At 42.7% G+C, this 16,327-nt stretch overlaps 1 protein-coding gene across 1 annotated transcript; it reads right to left on the minus strand.

The window, feature by feature from the left end:
* Positions 1-192: 192 nt before the first annotated feature.
* RAC1 (Rac family small GTPase 1) lies at positions 193-14,372 on the minus strand. The gene is made up of 6 exons (XM_041401333.1): positions 14,207-14,372; positions 7,994-8,065; positions 6,550-6,667; positions 2,757-2,819; positions 1,906-2,065; positions 193-1,745 (listed from the first exon to the last, which is right to left on the minus strand). The coding sequence occupies exons 1-6, from the start codon at positions 14,239-14,241 to the stop codon at positions 1,615-1,617; spliced, it is 579 nt and encodes a 192-aa protein (XP_041257267.1). The 5' UTR covers positions 14,242-14,372; the 3' UTR covers positions 193-1,614.
* Between the last annotated feature and the right edge of the window lie 1,955 nt (positions 14,373-16,327).

The raw sequence follows: 16,327 nt of genomic DNA on the forward strand, positions 1-16,327 counted from the left end.
GCAAGGCCTCTGCAGAGCTGTTGCCAAGTGCTGTGTTTAGTTTGGGTTCTCAGGGGAGCACTGCCAGCCTGGGCTTTGCACACTGGCCCTGAGGAGACACGTGCACACAGGGCTGCTGGCACAGAACAAGAATGTGTGCTCACAGTGGCACAGGAATGAGACACTTGTTCAGAAACTCAAACATTGCCACACTTATGATTCAAGGATTTATTAAGTCATACATGCAAAACATACTGCCAATTGCATTAGCAAAAGATCAATGTAAAAACTTCACAATTTTGCAACTTTTATTTTTAAATTTTGCTTTAGTGGTTGAAAGGGTGTAGTTCAACATCATATTCCTGCCAGTTTGGGAGGTACAGAACATGAGCACTAATTACAGAACCTCACAGACCCAAGTTACCGTTACGCAATCGATGCTGCACATGGAGTGACAGAAAGAACACTTGGCTGCATTAGTCATGGTACAGTGGGGGGACCTTGCAAATAGTGATGGTTGAAAGGTTTGTCAGTTACAGAGGTTTAAAATATAAAAATTACTAAAATGTGTAAAGCTGCTTCACATGATTTTTACACCTAGTTAATAGACTAAAAGCGCCTCAGAAAGCATAACTTACTGGGTCAGAAATAACAGGAAAATGAGGATATGCTTGAAAATTCTACTCTAAAAAAAAAAAAGAAAAAAAAGCAAACTTCTATCAATCAGAAGGTTTTAAAATACAAGTTATATTGCTCAGTAAGAAGAGATTCTACAAGAAAAGCATTTACTACATAAAAGTGGGAATGACTGATTCAGAATTGTACCTACATGAATGCCCTACTTGAAATTCAAAGGAATTTACCCATGAACACCAACCTCTCTCCACTACTGCACCTCTGGGAAAATGGTTGCTGAGCTACTCTGGCAGTGTAGTGTAAGTCAGCTGTACAGTGTCAAAATACTGTCTGGCACTAGCTCCTGATCCAACCCAATATTTCATTTATTCATCACAATACAACGCTGTCAAAAGGACTAGATACATTTCAGTAAGAATAGTTAATTTTCCAATCACAGCAGCAAGAACTAGATTGCAACCAAGCCCTTACCAATGATAAAGCATTTACACTGTGACTCAGGCGTGTCAGTCATTGCCAGAGATGGGTGCTGGATGCACCACGAGGCAACGGCTGTGCTGGGAAAACAGTTCAGAATAAAACACGTTAGAGCAATGTTCTGCTAATTCCCCGGTACTGTTACTTACTGTGAAAAACTAGAAAGAGATTTTGCATTTCCTACCAGAAATTAGAGTCATTTTCAACAAGAATCTTTAAAAAACAGTTTAGTGCTTAGTGTTTGTAGCACAACAATGCGACTTAGTTCAGCAGATAGTTTGGCAACATTTAATTGAGCAAGAAGAGGATTTTAAAAATAAGGCTTTACACAGGTGTGTCTTTTCAGGAGTTTGCTCTTAGAAGGATGCAAGGTAAGGGTCATACTTAAACAAATGAAACCATGAAATTGTCAATTGGTTGAAGAACTGATGGAAGAGAACTAATTTATAACAGAAAAAATTGGCATGTGAATGCTCCATTGTTGAGCAAAGCACGGGGCTGATGGGCTGGGGGAGGGTGAGTTTACAGCAGCAGACATTTTCTCTTCCTCTTCTTTACAGGAGGGGGGCACAGCACTGCTCGGATGGCTTCATCAAACACTGTCTTGAGGCCTCGCTGCGTAAGTGCCGAGCATTCGAGATATTTCACTGCGCCTGGGGGAAGCAGAGACACAGTTACAGAGCAGCTTTGCACAGCTCCAGCACTGCTCCCAGCTGGCTCCACAACAAGAGCCAGGCATTCCATTTAATAGAGGTACAAGGTCTTCCAGAAACACAGCCAGATGCAGCCCACAACAACCCCCTGCTGCCATACCGATCTCTTTTGCCATGGCAAGGCCCTGTGGGTAGGTGATGGGAGTCAGCTTCTTCTCCTTCAGCTTCTCGATGGTGTCCTTGTCATCCCGCAGATCGAGTTTGGTGCCCACGAGAATGATGGGCGTGTTGGGACAGTGGTGCCGCACCTCAGGATACCACTGGAAAAGACAAACTAAGAATGGGGTCTCTTGTGTGGGGGCAGACTCCCCTGCAGGCCCTGGAACATCACAGCTGAAAGCTCCCAGTCCTTCACTTTCTGTCGGAGCAGAGGGAGCACCCAGGTCCCATCAGGACAGGACTAGGAAAGGGCACATCACTGTTAGTGAAGCTATTTCCATATACTTTAAAATGTAGCCCATTAAGGGCTGTATTTCCTCACACACCAGAAATGCCCTTGACCCCCCTTGCCCACGGAGACACCTCCTTGTGCAGCTGAGTTGTCTGAGGACATGGAATACTCCTGCAGTCACAGAGCACGTGCAGAAGGATGGCTGATGCAAGGAACAAGTGCTATCAACCCAAGTTTTAAATGCATTTGTTTTAAAACTCTTTTGTTTCAAACGGTACTAAAAGGAAAGCTCCTGTTTGTGCTCTCAGCACCTTGCTGGCTGAACACTTCAATTACTGTTATCAATGCATCAAGGAACAATTCGTACTGAAGTGTGTCATGTGCTCTGAACTTCCATGACTCACAAGTTAGGCAAATGGATTTCTGCTTTTCCAAACTGCATTTCATGGGGCCTGTGGGAAAAACAATTAAAAAAAAGCACCTAATAGTTTCCAAGCTCTGCTGTAAAGTGAACAGTGTGATGAACATTCAGAAATAAAACAGTACCAGCTCGTCCTTACCTTAGCACGGACATTTTCAAAGGAAGCTGGGCTCACGAGGGAAAAGCAGATTAAGAAGACATCCTACAAAACAAGGTGATAGAGGTCAGCCCAACAGAAAAGCCACTGCAGAGTGTCATGAACAGGCCAATATCATCAGTGACCACCATGACACTGCCAGCTCTACCACACTTGCAAAAGGCCAGGTCAGCAATACAGTTGCACATGATAATCAGAGGCAGCTTTCCCAGTGGGAAATCCATTCCCAGGCAGCTACAAGCAGCCAGAGAGAAAGGGGAGAAAATAACAAATAGATTGCAGTGAAATTTATAATCAGCTATTGCAGTAGCCAGCAACTAGGACACCAATACTGCCTTTCAAGGGTTTTTTCCTCTAAATGTCATTTCTTCTTCACTGACCTCATCAGCATAGGATGTTGCAAAGTGTTAGCTATTAATACACAACCCTAAAGTAGTCGTAAATTGCCAAGGCCAATTTCAACAGTATGAAATTAAAAAAAAAAAATTAGTCAAGAATGTCTACAATTATTGCTTTCATACCCAAATCAGAAGCAGCTTGTTGAACTTCTTATAGAACTTTCACTCCTACTGAATGCCAGTGAAAAAAAGATTTAGAACTTTTCTATAACCAAATGGGGATTGAAAAGGGCTTAAAAATATCAAAACTCCTCCCTTTCCTTTCTAAATAATGAGAAAGCAGAAAAAAAAAAGGGTATTTTTTGGGGATCTTGCACATCTTGCTTTTCAACTGAAGACAAAGATTCTAAGTAAGAGCAGATCAAAACATTTCAGAGCACGTGTTGATAGCAACCACAGGATACAATTCAGGTTTCACAGATGACACGCTCCAGGTCTGCAGGCATTCAGAACAACCCCAACACTCATTTCCTCTGTCTGTGCTGATGTAAACTTGCTGTGTGACCCAAAACTCAGCAGGTGTCTCCCAAACAAGCCCAACTCTCCCCAACCTACCTCTGCATCCGCACTTATTCCGGTACCAATCGCGCTACAGAATCAGGCATTGCAGAGTGTTAGTTGATTGTGCTGCATTTCAAGGCATTTTGTTAGGTCAGCAGCTGACATCTCACTGCTAAGCACTTGCAACCCAGTTGTTCATGCATCACCCCAACAAGTTTCCGTAGCAGCGTCCCAGAAGAAGAAAGAAACAACATCAAATAATGTGATACTATGGCCACTACTTCTGTTTTCCAATTCTGCTGGTTTGTGGGGACTCAAGGGCTGCACTTGAGATTCTCTCCTCCACTAGCTCCAGAGATCAAAAGATTTGGTGTAAGCACAAGGAATTATTGGAAGATCTCAGGTGTCTTGCACACTAGTAGGAAAAGCTATTTGTTTTCAAGAAAATATTTAATCTTAGCAACTCATACAAATTTGGTAACAGAGCTCTCAGATCTAGCAATGTGATAGTTCCAAGGAAAGTATTTGTTCAAAAAATAGGGGCCAATTTATCACTATCATAGGCAAGACAAGATGACAGAACTTGGAACTGAAGTTTATTTAAAGTTTTACATACGGCAATAGGTTGATCTGTCAGACTGGAAGATATATTCTTACCATTGGTTCCTCCAACCTAATAACAGGAGGAGATAAAGTTACTCCTCAAATGGGTTTAAGGGAGAATGTTTTCAGTCAGCAATTTCTGCTCACAGATATTCTGAAGGAGGATTTTCTTCTTAAGAGAGACGCTGCCCTGTAATTCAGCACAACCAACTGCACCCAGAGCAGACACCAGCCTTCCCCAGAAAGCAGTTCTGCACTGCCAGGGGAAACCTGCAAGATCAAACCTCTCCCGAAAAGCACCCAACTAACAATTTCTCTTTGGTTTGGTCCCCTGAGGGAACAGATGTGACCACCTTTTCTGTCCCAATTTTTCCTTCCCCAAATATTTGGAAACAGTAGTAGATTTCAAATGCATTAAGAAGATATTAAATTCTTGTATATTTTACGGCATAAAATAAAAATATGAATAAGGAGAAAGAGATACAAACTAATGCCTCACTGGGAAGCTACCAGCTGTTAACTGCTGGGTGGCTGATCTCAGCACACACCCAAGTAACCAACACCTGCTGCTTTCACCTTGCCCAAAACATCCTTCAGGTGCACAAACAGGGAAAGGATGGCCATGAGAACATGCAAAGACTGAGCTTTAAATAGCACATTGAAGGAGAAGGGAGGCTGAACACAGATCCTAAAAAAAGTCAGGTTTCGTCAGCACCACTGTTCTCTTCCTCAGTGCTTTTTCTTAGTTTTGTGGGGGTGATGAATCTTTGATACTGCACAAGTCTGAAATCTGAAGACTTCTTCACAAGAACTTGAAGACATACAGCCCTGTTTTTTCATTTTCTGCTGCAAAACCCATCCAAATAACTCAAAGTACTCCAAATATAACTGTACTGAACAGTTACACATCCTTGCACAGACAACACTTTTTCCCTAGGATGCTTAGACAAGGAATTATTTTGCAGTCTACCAGAAAGCCACAGTTACTTTGGCAGGCTGAAGACATGTATGTGCATTCTGTCCCTTTGTCACATACATTCTGTTCCTACTAAAGATCTTTCAACATACCTTCTACTTTTCAGAAAATATTTTTATGATGTTAAGCAAAACTGAAGTTTTAAGTATCCTATAAATATCTAAGTATTAGAGAAAACCACTTTCCCATTGTCTCTCCTTCTAAAATAGACAGGTATTTCTTTCATTTCAACTATACTAGCCCACAGCTGGCAAGTTCATATCAATTTTGTGCACCAAAACTGATGGGGAAGCCTAATGACTGTAAGTTAGTGAGCAGTGAATTAAGGAAAGATTACTGAAAATAGCACCACAGTTCCTTAAATAAGATTCACATTATTCAAGAGAGCAGTTATGCTGTAGAGTGAAACAATTTTGCATTTTATATTACCAGCATTTAACATATATTTGACAGTCAACAGCAAGAGTAATCAGTGCCAAAAAACCCCTGCAAATTACCCTAGCACAGCTCCATCAGGTAAAAGCCACTGCTCTAAACAGATTACAAAACCACCTTTACAAAGATTAACTGTAGCTGAAGTCACACTGGAAAGAAGAAAGCAGATCACTTCAGTGTTTTCCTTGAACATGGAAAGATGCAGGATGCAGGCAGGATTTAACCAGTTGCACACAGGGAAGACAGAAGCACATTTGTATCGATGTCACAGCACAAACTACAGCAAGCAATGGAATACCCACAGGCTCAAGTACACTGGAAAGCTGGGACACCACAGCCTCTGTCAATACCAATAATCTCTTCATTCAGTGCTGCCTCTTTCACATGTAGAACATCTTCACACAGACTAAACAATATCAAGTGCTTAGCAGTGACAGTGTCAGGTTGCAGCCAAACATCGCCTAAAACCAAAAACAAACCCTGCCTTTGGCAGGCATGCTAACCTTAACATCAATGGATTAGCTGATGGGACTATTCACCAAGATTTTTTGAGGTAGTCTTGGGGTGTTTTATTTTATTTTAAATCAAGCATTCTAGACAATTCTGAGGCTGCAACTACACAAAACCCAGCAAGTACCAGTGCACACAAATACACAGGGCATGCAAATTTTAACTTTTTTACAACTCCACACACCCCAGAGATTATAAAATACAGCTACAGCACAAGAAACGAAAGAGGGTCACTGTTACTAATAAATACAACTCCAGGTGTGACAATGTTTGCCTTATGTTCAAAAAGAAAAATGCTTTATGTTAGACAAGGCTGCAGAGGCTGCTCTGGGTTCCACCCTGCAGCTCTTACTGTTTGCGGGTAGGAGAGCGGGCGTAGTCTGTCATAGTCCTCTTGACCAGCTGTGTCCCACAAACCCAGGTTGACCGGTTTTCCATCAACCATTACATTGGCAGAGTAGTTGTCAAAACTAAAAATAAAGAGAGAGTTAGCTGCATTAGCTCACAGTAAAATAAGGCACCCAAGGATTTTTCCCTCACAGAGGGAAAAACTTGGAAAATTGGGGAAGGGAACATTTTCACGGCACCCGTCGGCTCCCCAGAGACAGTGAAGTTGTTCTTTAAATAACAAGCGTGACATTGGGTAATGGAATAAAAAATTATACACAACAGACTTGGTCCAGTCTGAGCAGAAGTGATCTGCCATGGCTCTTCCAAAGGAAGTGTTAATCCCAGCGAGTACAGGAAAGCAGGTGATGTACTTAGCAAGCACTTTCCAGTCTTAGTGGGACATTCAGCAAGTTAATCTCACGGTGTGAGATTTAGAACAGAAGATACAGGAGCAACAACCAAGAAATCCTTAATGACAACAGTAGGTAAGAAAAAAAGCTAATTAATCCTGCTAATCAAAACCCCCTCCAATGAAATATCAAAGCTCATAACCAGGGGCCAGTGGAGGCATTGTTTTTATCTCATTACTGCTGTGGGTGCAAAGGTTTTAAATTCACTGGGAACACAAGACACTAATGCAAAAACTCGAATTTAAGACCAAAAAAAAAAAGGAAACAACAGTAACTAAGGCAACAAGGCCTTGGAGAGGTAACAAAAGTAATCTATAAACCTTATTAGAATATATTTTGTTGTCTGACAAAACTCATCAATACTTCAGACAGCAGCATAGCCAGATGAAAATACAGAGACATCTGAAAAGGGCAAAGAAGTTGTACATGTATAAAACACACCCAACAGGCCCTAGAAAAGAGAACTGTACTAATACTGATACTGACAAATCCTTCTGTGAAAGAAAAAGGGAAGCACCAGAATAAATGAGTCTCCACAGTCTCGCCTGAGGAGCCAAAAAGCTGTGGCTGGCTTAGCACAGGATTGGCAGTAGCACAAAAAGTGGAAGGAACAAATAAACAAAAAATCACCAGCCATGTAAGACAACTATTTCTGACCATGATATAATGTTTTACAAGCTGTTCAGCCTTGGGACTGCTTATTATGAATGACATTAGAGACAGAAACACACTATTTTGGAAGAGAACAACATCTGGTAAAATGTTAGCAAATGTTAGTCCGTAACCAGCCAGGCCCAGAGGGCACAGAGAGCCAAAACTGAGGGACCATCAGCAAGCACTGGTGTGACTGTGCCACAGCAAAAGCTCAAAGTGTTCCTCACACACACCTGAGGGGTGCTTGCAGCCAAATCAAACAATTCAGTTAAGGAATCTGGAATGGCAGCAGGCACTGAGAAGCTGACAGAAGTGAGTTCTTTGGATTTTACAAGTACTTACACCGTGGGTATATACTCTCCAGGAAATGCATTGGTTGTGTAACTGATGAGTAGGCATGTTTTACCTACAGCACTGCAAAGAAAGAAAGTTCACATGTAAAACACATTCATCTTGAATAACAAGAAATTATATTCCTTGTAGGGGGAAGAAAACTAATTACATGCAGACACCTAAGGACAACTGAACATCTCCAGACACTACTGTGCAGGAAAACAGCTGACAGACTGCAGCTTTAAAATTACTGGCAATGAAAACACACCTAGTATAAACATCCATTTTGTGAAGTGACAAATTACCAAATTTTGTTAATTTTTAGTGACAAAACCCCCCAACAAACCCACATGTATTAATGAGACTACTAACATCTCCTAGTCACCTGACTGAATACTCAGAAAGATGGCCCTCTTCCAACTCTCTGAAATTAAAAAACCCTGAGAAGTATTTCCAGATACCCTTACACAATTTCAAACTCATATTTTTTCCAGAAAACTGTATACTTGCATATAAGTGAAGTTAAAGAAAGCTTGAAAAGTGTAGTTTCTCAACACATCGCTACTTTGGAGTATTTAAGGAATGAATACAAATGATAACTCTCGCATTATTTACTGCTATTACCAAGTGACTCCCCACATGCATTCACTCACTACTCAAACATTTCATTAACTGATTTGAAGATAAATTACATTCCAGGATTGGAAAACTTGGAACAGCAAACCTCTTCCTACTGATCTAATTCACAAGAGCCTCAAATGGGGGCAGGACAAGGCTCTGTTCCAGGATTCCTTCAAAACTCTGGCAGCCAGCTCATTCCCTCTCTACCCTCCTCCCCACATCTTATCTGGAGTCAAACATTTGATTAATGACAGCATTCAATTTTTGTTACATTTTCAATTAAGTGTTGGAAAACTTGAAATTTGGTCTTATTTCTCTTTTTAAAATAGTATCTGCAAAGAGTGTGACACTGCAGACCGGTTCCTTTGCAGGCTTCCCACTTACAGTGCATAATCCTTAGACCCTGTGAGAGATTCCAGGGATGCTGCCAGACAGCCTCCCAGCCCGATCCCCCTTCCTGCTCCTGGGCAGGGAAAACTGCATTGTCTTGCAGTTGTTCCATCACCACAGCGATTCGCTCAAAGCCAGTCAGCAGTAACTTTGAATCCCTGCTGCACCTACACGTAATCGAGTCGTTAGTACGAGGTTTGACTCATGAGCCTCCTGAACCAAATCTTTCACAAGTGAATTTGAGCCCTGTCATATCCACAAGTCACGGCTCAATCCCTAACTGAAGTCTCTCCATTCAGCTTTAAGCAGTTCCTCACTGCCTTAGCCCAAGAAGGTATTTGATAGCAGCTTCTGACACCCCCTGAAATGCCCGAGCTACAGAAGAGACACTTCAGAGTGCAAAATTATTTGGGATTTTGTCTCACATACCCATTTTTAATTGAAATTTGCCTTATGTTTCTTAGCTAATACCTGCCATAAGACCCCATCTGCTGCAGCTCTGATCATTCCATGCAGTTTTCCACCCTGGTTTTCTCACCTGCCTCTAAGACACCAGCTCCACACACAGTCTGGGTTTTTTCCTTCCAGCACACACTCTCTTTACCAAGCTATAATAGCATCATGAAAGGAGGCATTTAATTCTGTTCTCATTAAGTACAATCTCTGAACATTCTGTCATTGTAAAAGGTCTGAGATACACTTGTGCTCAAAAGTAGATGGATTTACCCTTAAAAAAAAAGTTGTGTGGGAAACAATCAAGGAGCAGTTCACCACACAGCTACCTGTTTAACAGCTGTCAAAGAGGAGATCCCATCTTAGCTGCTGAACTAACACCAGCAAGCCAGAACAAGGAGTTAAGGAAAGTTATTCCTCCCCCATAAGGACAACTTGCTATTTTAGCTGCCTGCTGATGAGTTAGATCAGTTTGGATGTGCTGCTGAGCTGCTCTCACAACACCACACAGCCGGCTGTGCTGGGCCAGCTCACAAAGGACAGGTGGGAAAACCTTCAGGATCCCCAGCAGAACAACAGCCAAATGCTTTGGGAAATCTCTTGAGGCACAGAGACAACACATTCTCATGCCTCTGGAACCTGTCTGGGCTGACACGCCAGCTTCCAGTAAGATCATTACAGGTAATTTGAGCTTCCAACAAATTAGTGTTGAACTTAACGTTTTCAGCGGCAGATCGAGAACTATTCTGTGCAGCCAGGCTCCTTTGCCCACCTGGCACTGAAACTCCCGAGTCTGCTCTGGCTAATCAAAACAGCACGGGAAGGTGGTGAGAGATTTCATTCAAGTTCAGAAGTGCCTGTAGTGTGTTTCTGCAGCACCAATCAGCCAGAGTCATTTAAACAAGAAAAAACACGTTCAACAACCCCATTTCAGACTTACTCCATCCAGGTTTCCTGCTTTCCTTGCCTTCTGGCTCACTGCCACATGAATCAGATCGTTATGGTCACCAGTCTTAAAAATAAACACTAATGCCTACCTTTATAAAGTACATCCTCTAAGTGCTTTATCAACTTTTTTGGACTACTAATTTCTGTAATAAAGCACCTCCTCTAAAGAGAATTCTAACTGTTTGGCAAAGTTTAAATCCTTGTACATAAAGGCTGAGACTAAGAATCTAAAATAACACCAAGATTAGTCATAAGATTTCTAGCAACTACTTAATCACAGCTCTGTCCACCCACTATTACATAAATGAAACTAGCAACATTTGACTGTCATTAAAAACATGGCCTACAGAAATCTAGCTTTAAATGCTTAACAGAACTACCTTAACAAAAGACAGCACTGAGTCGCTTTTTGATTCTGAGTAGCACCCAGAAATCAATGTATTATCACTGAAGTATAACCACATATGGATTAATTCCTAAAAACAAAACATACCTTCTCTTTATTTATGCTAACAAGTTTTATGAAATTTCCCCACTGTAGCAGAGCTCCTTGGAGCCATGTTTTACCTGCAAACAGGTGCTAACCTTCATAAAAGGCTTTGCTTGTGCCATTTCTTTCTTTCTCTGATGCACATGACCTACCCCTCTGGCAGACATGATGCCCAACAGCCCAGGTCTTTGCTCAGACACTAAAGAGTAGCTGAGATTTCCCTAGTGCCACCCTCAGATCCAGAGTTCAGTACTGCTGCTATAGGAGGTTTAGCTACATACAGCTCCCAGATAAGCTCTATTACTCACGGTGCCACACCCTCTCCCAAATACGCTCTTCAGTACTTAGAAACAGCTACTTTTTAAAGAACTTTTTCAGTAACACAAGTTACCAGAGTTCAAGTCACTGCACTTTCTCCAGATGGCACGGGAGGGATCTGAGGTGCTCAGTGTCTCACACAAACACTGCACTATGCTCAGTAAGAAGGCAATTACCCTGCACACACCCTCCCCTTCTCCCCGAGCCATCAAAGCAAACACACACAAAAAAAGTACAGCTTTAGCAAAGGCCTCAGATCAAGCAGAATTCCAAACAAGGACTCCTAAGTCACTGCTCTTACAGTATTTCCACAATTTAAAAATGCCTACAACAAAAGAGCATGAAGTGCGACAACTTCTGTGGCATCTAGCAATTGGTAATTTCTCCCAAACACAGAACTTCTCCTAACATTACACAACATCACTGGAGATTTTGTACCACTTAACAGCTGCCTTTTTGGAGTGAAAAGAAAAGCTGCTAAAAATAACTTCCACCAATGCTTTTTCTCAAGTGTCAATCAACAGCAACTCCTGCAGTTACTCCAGCGGCTGCTCTTCATCTGTCCTGCACATTCCTCCTACTCTCCATCATGACAGCTCAAAGCAACAGTTGTCATTTATTTTCCCCCAAACAATCCCCACAGCAAAATAAAAAAAAAAAGGGGGGGGGGGGGGGGGAATATGATAGCCCAAACTAGCACACATGCCACACTTTTCTAGTCAAAACTTGGATTTGGACAACTTGGACTAGTTGTCCAAACTTACACTAGTCAAAACTCCAAGAACAAAAAGGGACTTACATATGAGAAACAGCCTACTCATTAACAAATTAGAAAAATAACCACAGGTATTTATTTTTGTTCCTAGCAGACTGTCCAAACTTACACTAGTCAAAACGCCAAGAACAAAAAGGGACTTACAACATGTGAGAAACAGCCTACTCATTAACAAATTAGAAAAATAACCACAGGTATTTATTTTTGTTCCTAGCAGATCTTTGTGGAGGGTACGTAAAACAATACCCAAGTTTTATATTACATAAGCAAATCTTTAACCTGCATTGTTTTACAGGAACACTAAAACTTTGGCCTTATCTAAGCCAAACAAGACATTTCCTAGAATACCTGCAGTGCTGGAGCTCTTGAAGCAGCAACAGCACAAAGAACGACAAATAGTTAAATGTATTTTAAAAACAGTGGACAGAGAATGATACAAAGCCACCAAAAATGAACAACAGTATCTGACAAGAACCTTACAAAAGATTTATTTCTAACTAAAGAGGAAGGAAAATAAATTAAACTACTATTTTGGTCACACATATGCACAAAAGTCAGGTAGAACTACACCACCTACATTTATTTCCAAGACAGAACTACAGAAATGCTAGGAAGGATGGTTTATAAAGCAAATGACCCAAAGAACTGTTCTGCTGAATGAATTACTGAACATTATACAGCTGGTGTGTGCTGAGTTCTCCCTTCTAGAGGAGGAAGTAGACTGAACCTTTTCCCCACCCAAACATGATGTATCACGTTTATTTACAGCATTATAAATAGAGTGAAGATGAATTAAAAAAACCCCATATATAGATATAGATATATATGTATGTATTAGAAAAGCAATTTTGTTGGGTTTAAATATTTATTTACAGCATTATAAATAGAGTGCAGATGAATTAAAAAACCCCATATATAGATATAGATATATATGTATGTATTAGAAAAGCAATTTTGTTGGGTTTAAATTCAATAGAAGCAAAAGAGCAGTCCACAGTTATCCTATCTGGCATCAAAGAATTACACTGTTATGACAATGATTTACTGAGATACCACTTTCATGCTCATATGGCCCCAAATCTTACACAGCGATTCAAAACAAATTTGGCACACTCTAAGGTTTATCTTTCAGCCATACTTTGCTGCCTTTTTAGGGATTCTACGTTGTTAAAAACAAATCAACAACCCCACCCAAACAACTTCAAAAATAAGGCACCATGTGAGATTACAGGCCACTGTACTGAGTCCATTTAGCCACACTTCACTCCTCTGTAATCTACAGAAGTTTGCTGTGATACCAATTATGCTCAGTCTACACTAGGATTTTTGTTTCTTCTAAAAGGAAAAAAAAAAAACCAACAACTCAAACTGCATAAGACAAGTCTTGTTTTCCAGCTGCACTGGGATGTTCCCCTGAGCTCTGACATCCAGGAAGAGAGAGAATCCCTCTGAGCTAAGCAGAAGAGTATTGTGGAGAATATTCAAAAATACCAAACACAAACTTTTTTCTCAATTCCAGCACTCCTCACACTGAAATCCAATTGCTAAACTTATGAGTTAATTCTAAAAAGCATCCCCAACTTGTTTCACATACAAGTAACACCATATTAAGATACTGTAGGTGTAACAGCCCTTTACAGACAAGTATATCATTAACTATCTGTATTTCAAGGGCCTATCATTCTCCTTTAGACAGGAACCTTACGAGACCAGATGTCTGCAGGCAAAAAATCAGTTTCTGCATAGAGCTGAGCCCATTTCACTCAGTTTTACTACAAAAGTCAGAAGTCAAAAATCAAGATCTTAAAAGATAGCAAGTTTGTTACTTTCACAAAAAAAGGTATTTCAAACCAATATTAATTTTCTCATATAATTAAAACCACAGTAATTATTTTAAGACATTGGGGTGATGAAAGAACACCAGCAAGCAGTGGCAGTGCAGGGACGCGGCCCGGCCTGCCCGGACAGCCCAGCACACCCTGTTCATTCACGGCGGCCGCTTCTGCCCGCACAACACGAAACACTCGGCCACCGCCACCGGCCCCGGAGCACCGGCCCGGCGGCGATGCGGGGCTCGGCCCGGAGACGCGCACGGCCCGGGCACCCCTGCGCACCCCGCTCCCGGCCCCGCCGGGGCCCGGGCGCCGCTCCCGCCCCGCGGCCCGACACCCCCAGGGCCGGCGGAGCGGCTCAGGGCCGGGCCCGGCCGAGGGTCCCTCGGACTTACCCGTCGCCCACCACCACACACTTGATGGCCTGCATCGGGGCTGCTGCTGAGCGGAGCAGGGAGCGGCGGCCGCCTCCGCCCTGAGCCTGGAGCAGGGACGAGGCAGCGGCACCACCCAAGGCGGGGAGGGAGAGGGCGGACTGCGGGTGCAGGAAGCGGCGCCGCGCTCACATCCGGCCGGGCCGCGCCGGGGCCGCCTCGCGGGCGGTGCCTCGGCTCGGGGCGGGAGCGGGCGGAGGGCCGGGGCTGTGCCACTGACCCAGTGCAGGAGCGGGGCTTCGGCCCCGGTCCGTGCATGGCGGGGCCCTTCTGAGCGGGCATGTCAGCGCTGGCACTGCTGGCACAAGCCCGCAGCCCGGTCAGGGGATCAGGGCATCGTCCCACAGCAGCCCTGTCGTGTGTAACAAGTCGCTCTTGAACACAGAGCTGCCTTTGACACCGCCATGTATCTCGTCTATCCTGCCTGGCACCCATCATGCAGCAGCCTCATTCTTGGCATCTCTTGAAGCACGTTAATGTGTTTACCCCCCAGAGGTACTGAGCACGTGTAACTCAGGTCACCGCAATGCTGCTGTGGGCAGGTGCCCACTTTCCCCAGCCAGGCACCTGCCATGGGACCATCTCTCTCCCTGTGCCGCCACTGCAGAGCCAGATTGTTTTCCTTCATCCATGGATCTTCACACCATCCTCCCTCGTCTGAATATGCTGTGTGTGACGTTAATTGTGCTGGCAAGTTTTAGATCAGATCAGTGCACGTCCAGCCTTCTCAAGATGGGAGAACCGAGGGACTGTCAGGGCTCACAGAGCTTCGGGTTTCTTTTTTCCCTCAAGCAAACCAGTTATTTCCATTAAATAGTGAAGCAGAAGTCAAGCAGAGCAGATCTGATGATCCCAAGAGTCATAATTTCTGCAATTAGTTCTTGCCATAGCTCTATTTGCCAGAGCATGTCCTGGTTGGGCTGATGCACAGAAGCACTGTATCCTTTGTTTGCGTTGCCATCTGTTCCTGGAAGGAAGTGTGAGGAGAGGACCCATGCACACACTGCTCCTGCAAAGTGAGGATGAATGAAACCACCATCAGAGGTGGTTTTCCAGTGATTTGATCTCCTCTTATTTCCAGAACATTTCTAAGTTATTTTGATACCACACAATGCAACTTCATCAGTGGACAGAACATTCCACGACAGTTACTCCCTTTCATTTTTCTTTCATTGAGCAGATATAATTCTCAGATATTTTCCATCAGAGAGGAAATCCTAATTATCACTGTGAACCTAAAGGTATTTTTGCAACACTCGTATGTCGGTGTTCCATGGCACAGATGGAATCTGAAATGAGTTCTCATGTAAGTTCAATACCTTTAAAGCCAATGCCTGGCACCCGCTCTGTGCCCAGCAGGAGGGAGCTGCGGAAGGGAGGTGTGGGCAGAGTCACCTCCTGCTGCTCCTGGCTGCTGCAACAGCCTTGGGGCCCCCAAGATCCTGCACAGGAACAGAGCAGCACCGCCAGTGTCTGCCTGATGGCAGAGCCAGGACACGGGAAGATTCCAGGGATACGTAAAACTGCTTCTGGTTTTCCACCACCTATCTCTTCCTTCACCGGTTCTTTTTTTATCCAGTGTATAAGAGAGGGATGATTAGAGCTTTTTCTGTGAAAAAGGGGTACAACAGCATTTACAATATAATTACAAAATAGCACACAAGGACAAGGATGAAGGCTGTAGCAGACAAAACACTTTAGCATTAATTGTTTTATGATCCTGTCATGAGACAAGCATTGTCTTTTTACATATGTTCTTCTCAGTGCTCATCCACCCTATTGTTTTGGGATCAATTGTTTTGCACTGTCAAAAATTGCTTAAGTTAAAACACAGGGCATGGTTTAAACAGGTTTTAAATTGACAGTTTTATACTGAATTTGGTATATAATTGACAACATTAGAAAATACCTAGAGAAATACTTATTGTTAGTCATTAAAAACAATATTACAGTTTGGGTAGATGATGATAATGGTAACATATTTAGACAATTTTCCTCCACATTTGTAAATATTTACTTCCTCAAATGTTATAAAAGAGCCATTTGGAATATTTTTAAATTTTGCATTTGGAATTGTAGCTG

Source organism: Onychostruthus taczanowskii, unplaced genomic scaffold, assembly GCF_017590055.1.
Source record: "Onychostruthus taczanowskii isolate IOZ18803 unplaced genomic scaffold, ASM1759005v1 scaffold19, whole genome shotgun sequence".
NCBI lineage: Eukaryota > Metazoa > Chordata > Aves > Passeriformes > Passeridae > Onychostruthus > Onychostruthus taczanowskii.

Bases quoted from the DNA above. Each gene is read 5' to 3' on its own strand.
- RAC1 (XM_041401333.1), bottom strand. From the start codon at position 14,241: ATGCAGGCCATCAAGTGTGTGGTGGTGGGCGACGG. The intron at 2,820-6,549 runs GTAAGAGCTGCA...CTTGTTTTGTAG, and splicing joins CGCTCTCCTACCCGCAAACA to GATGTCTTCTTAATCTGCTT. The intron at 2,066-2,756 runs GTAAGGACGAGC...TGTCTTTTCCAG, and splicing joins TTGAAAATGTCCGTGCTAAG to TGGTATCCTGAGGTGCGGCA.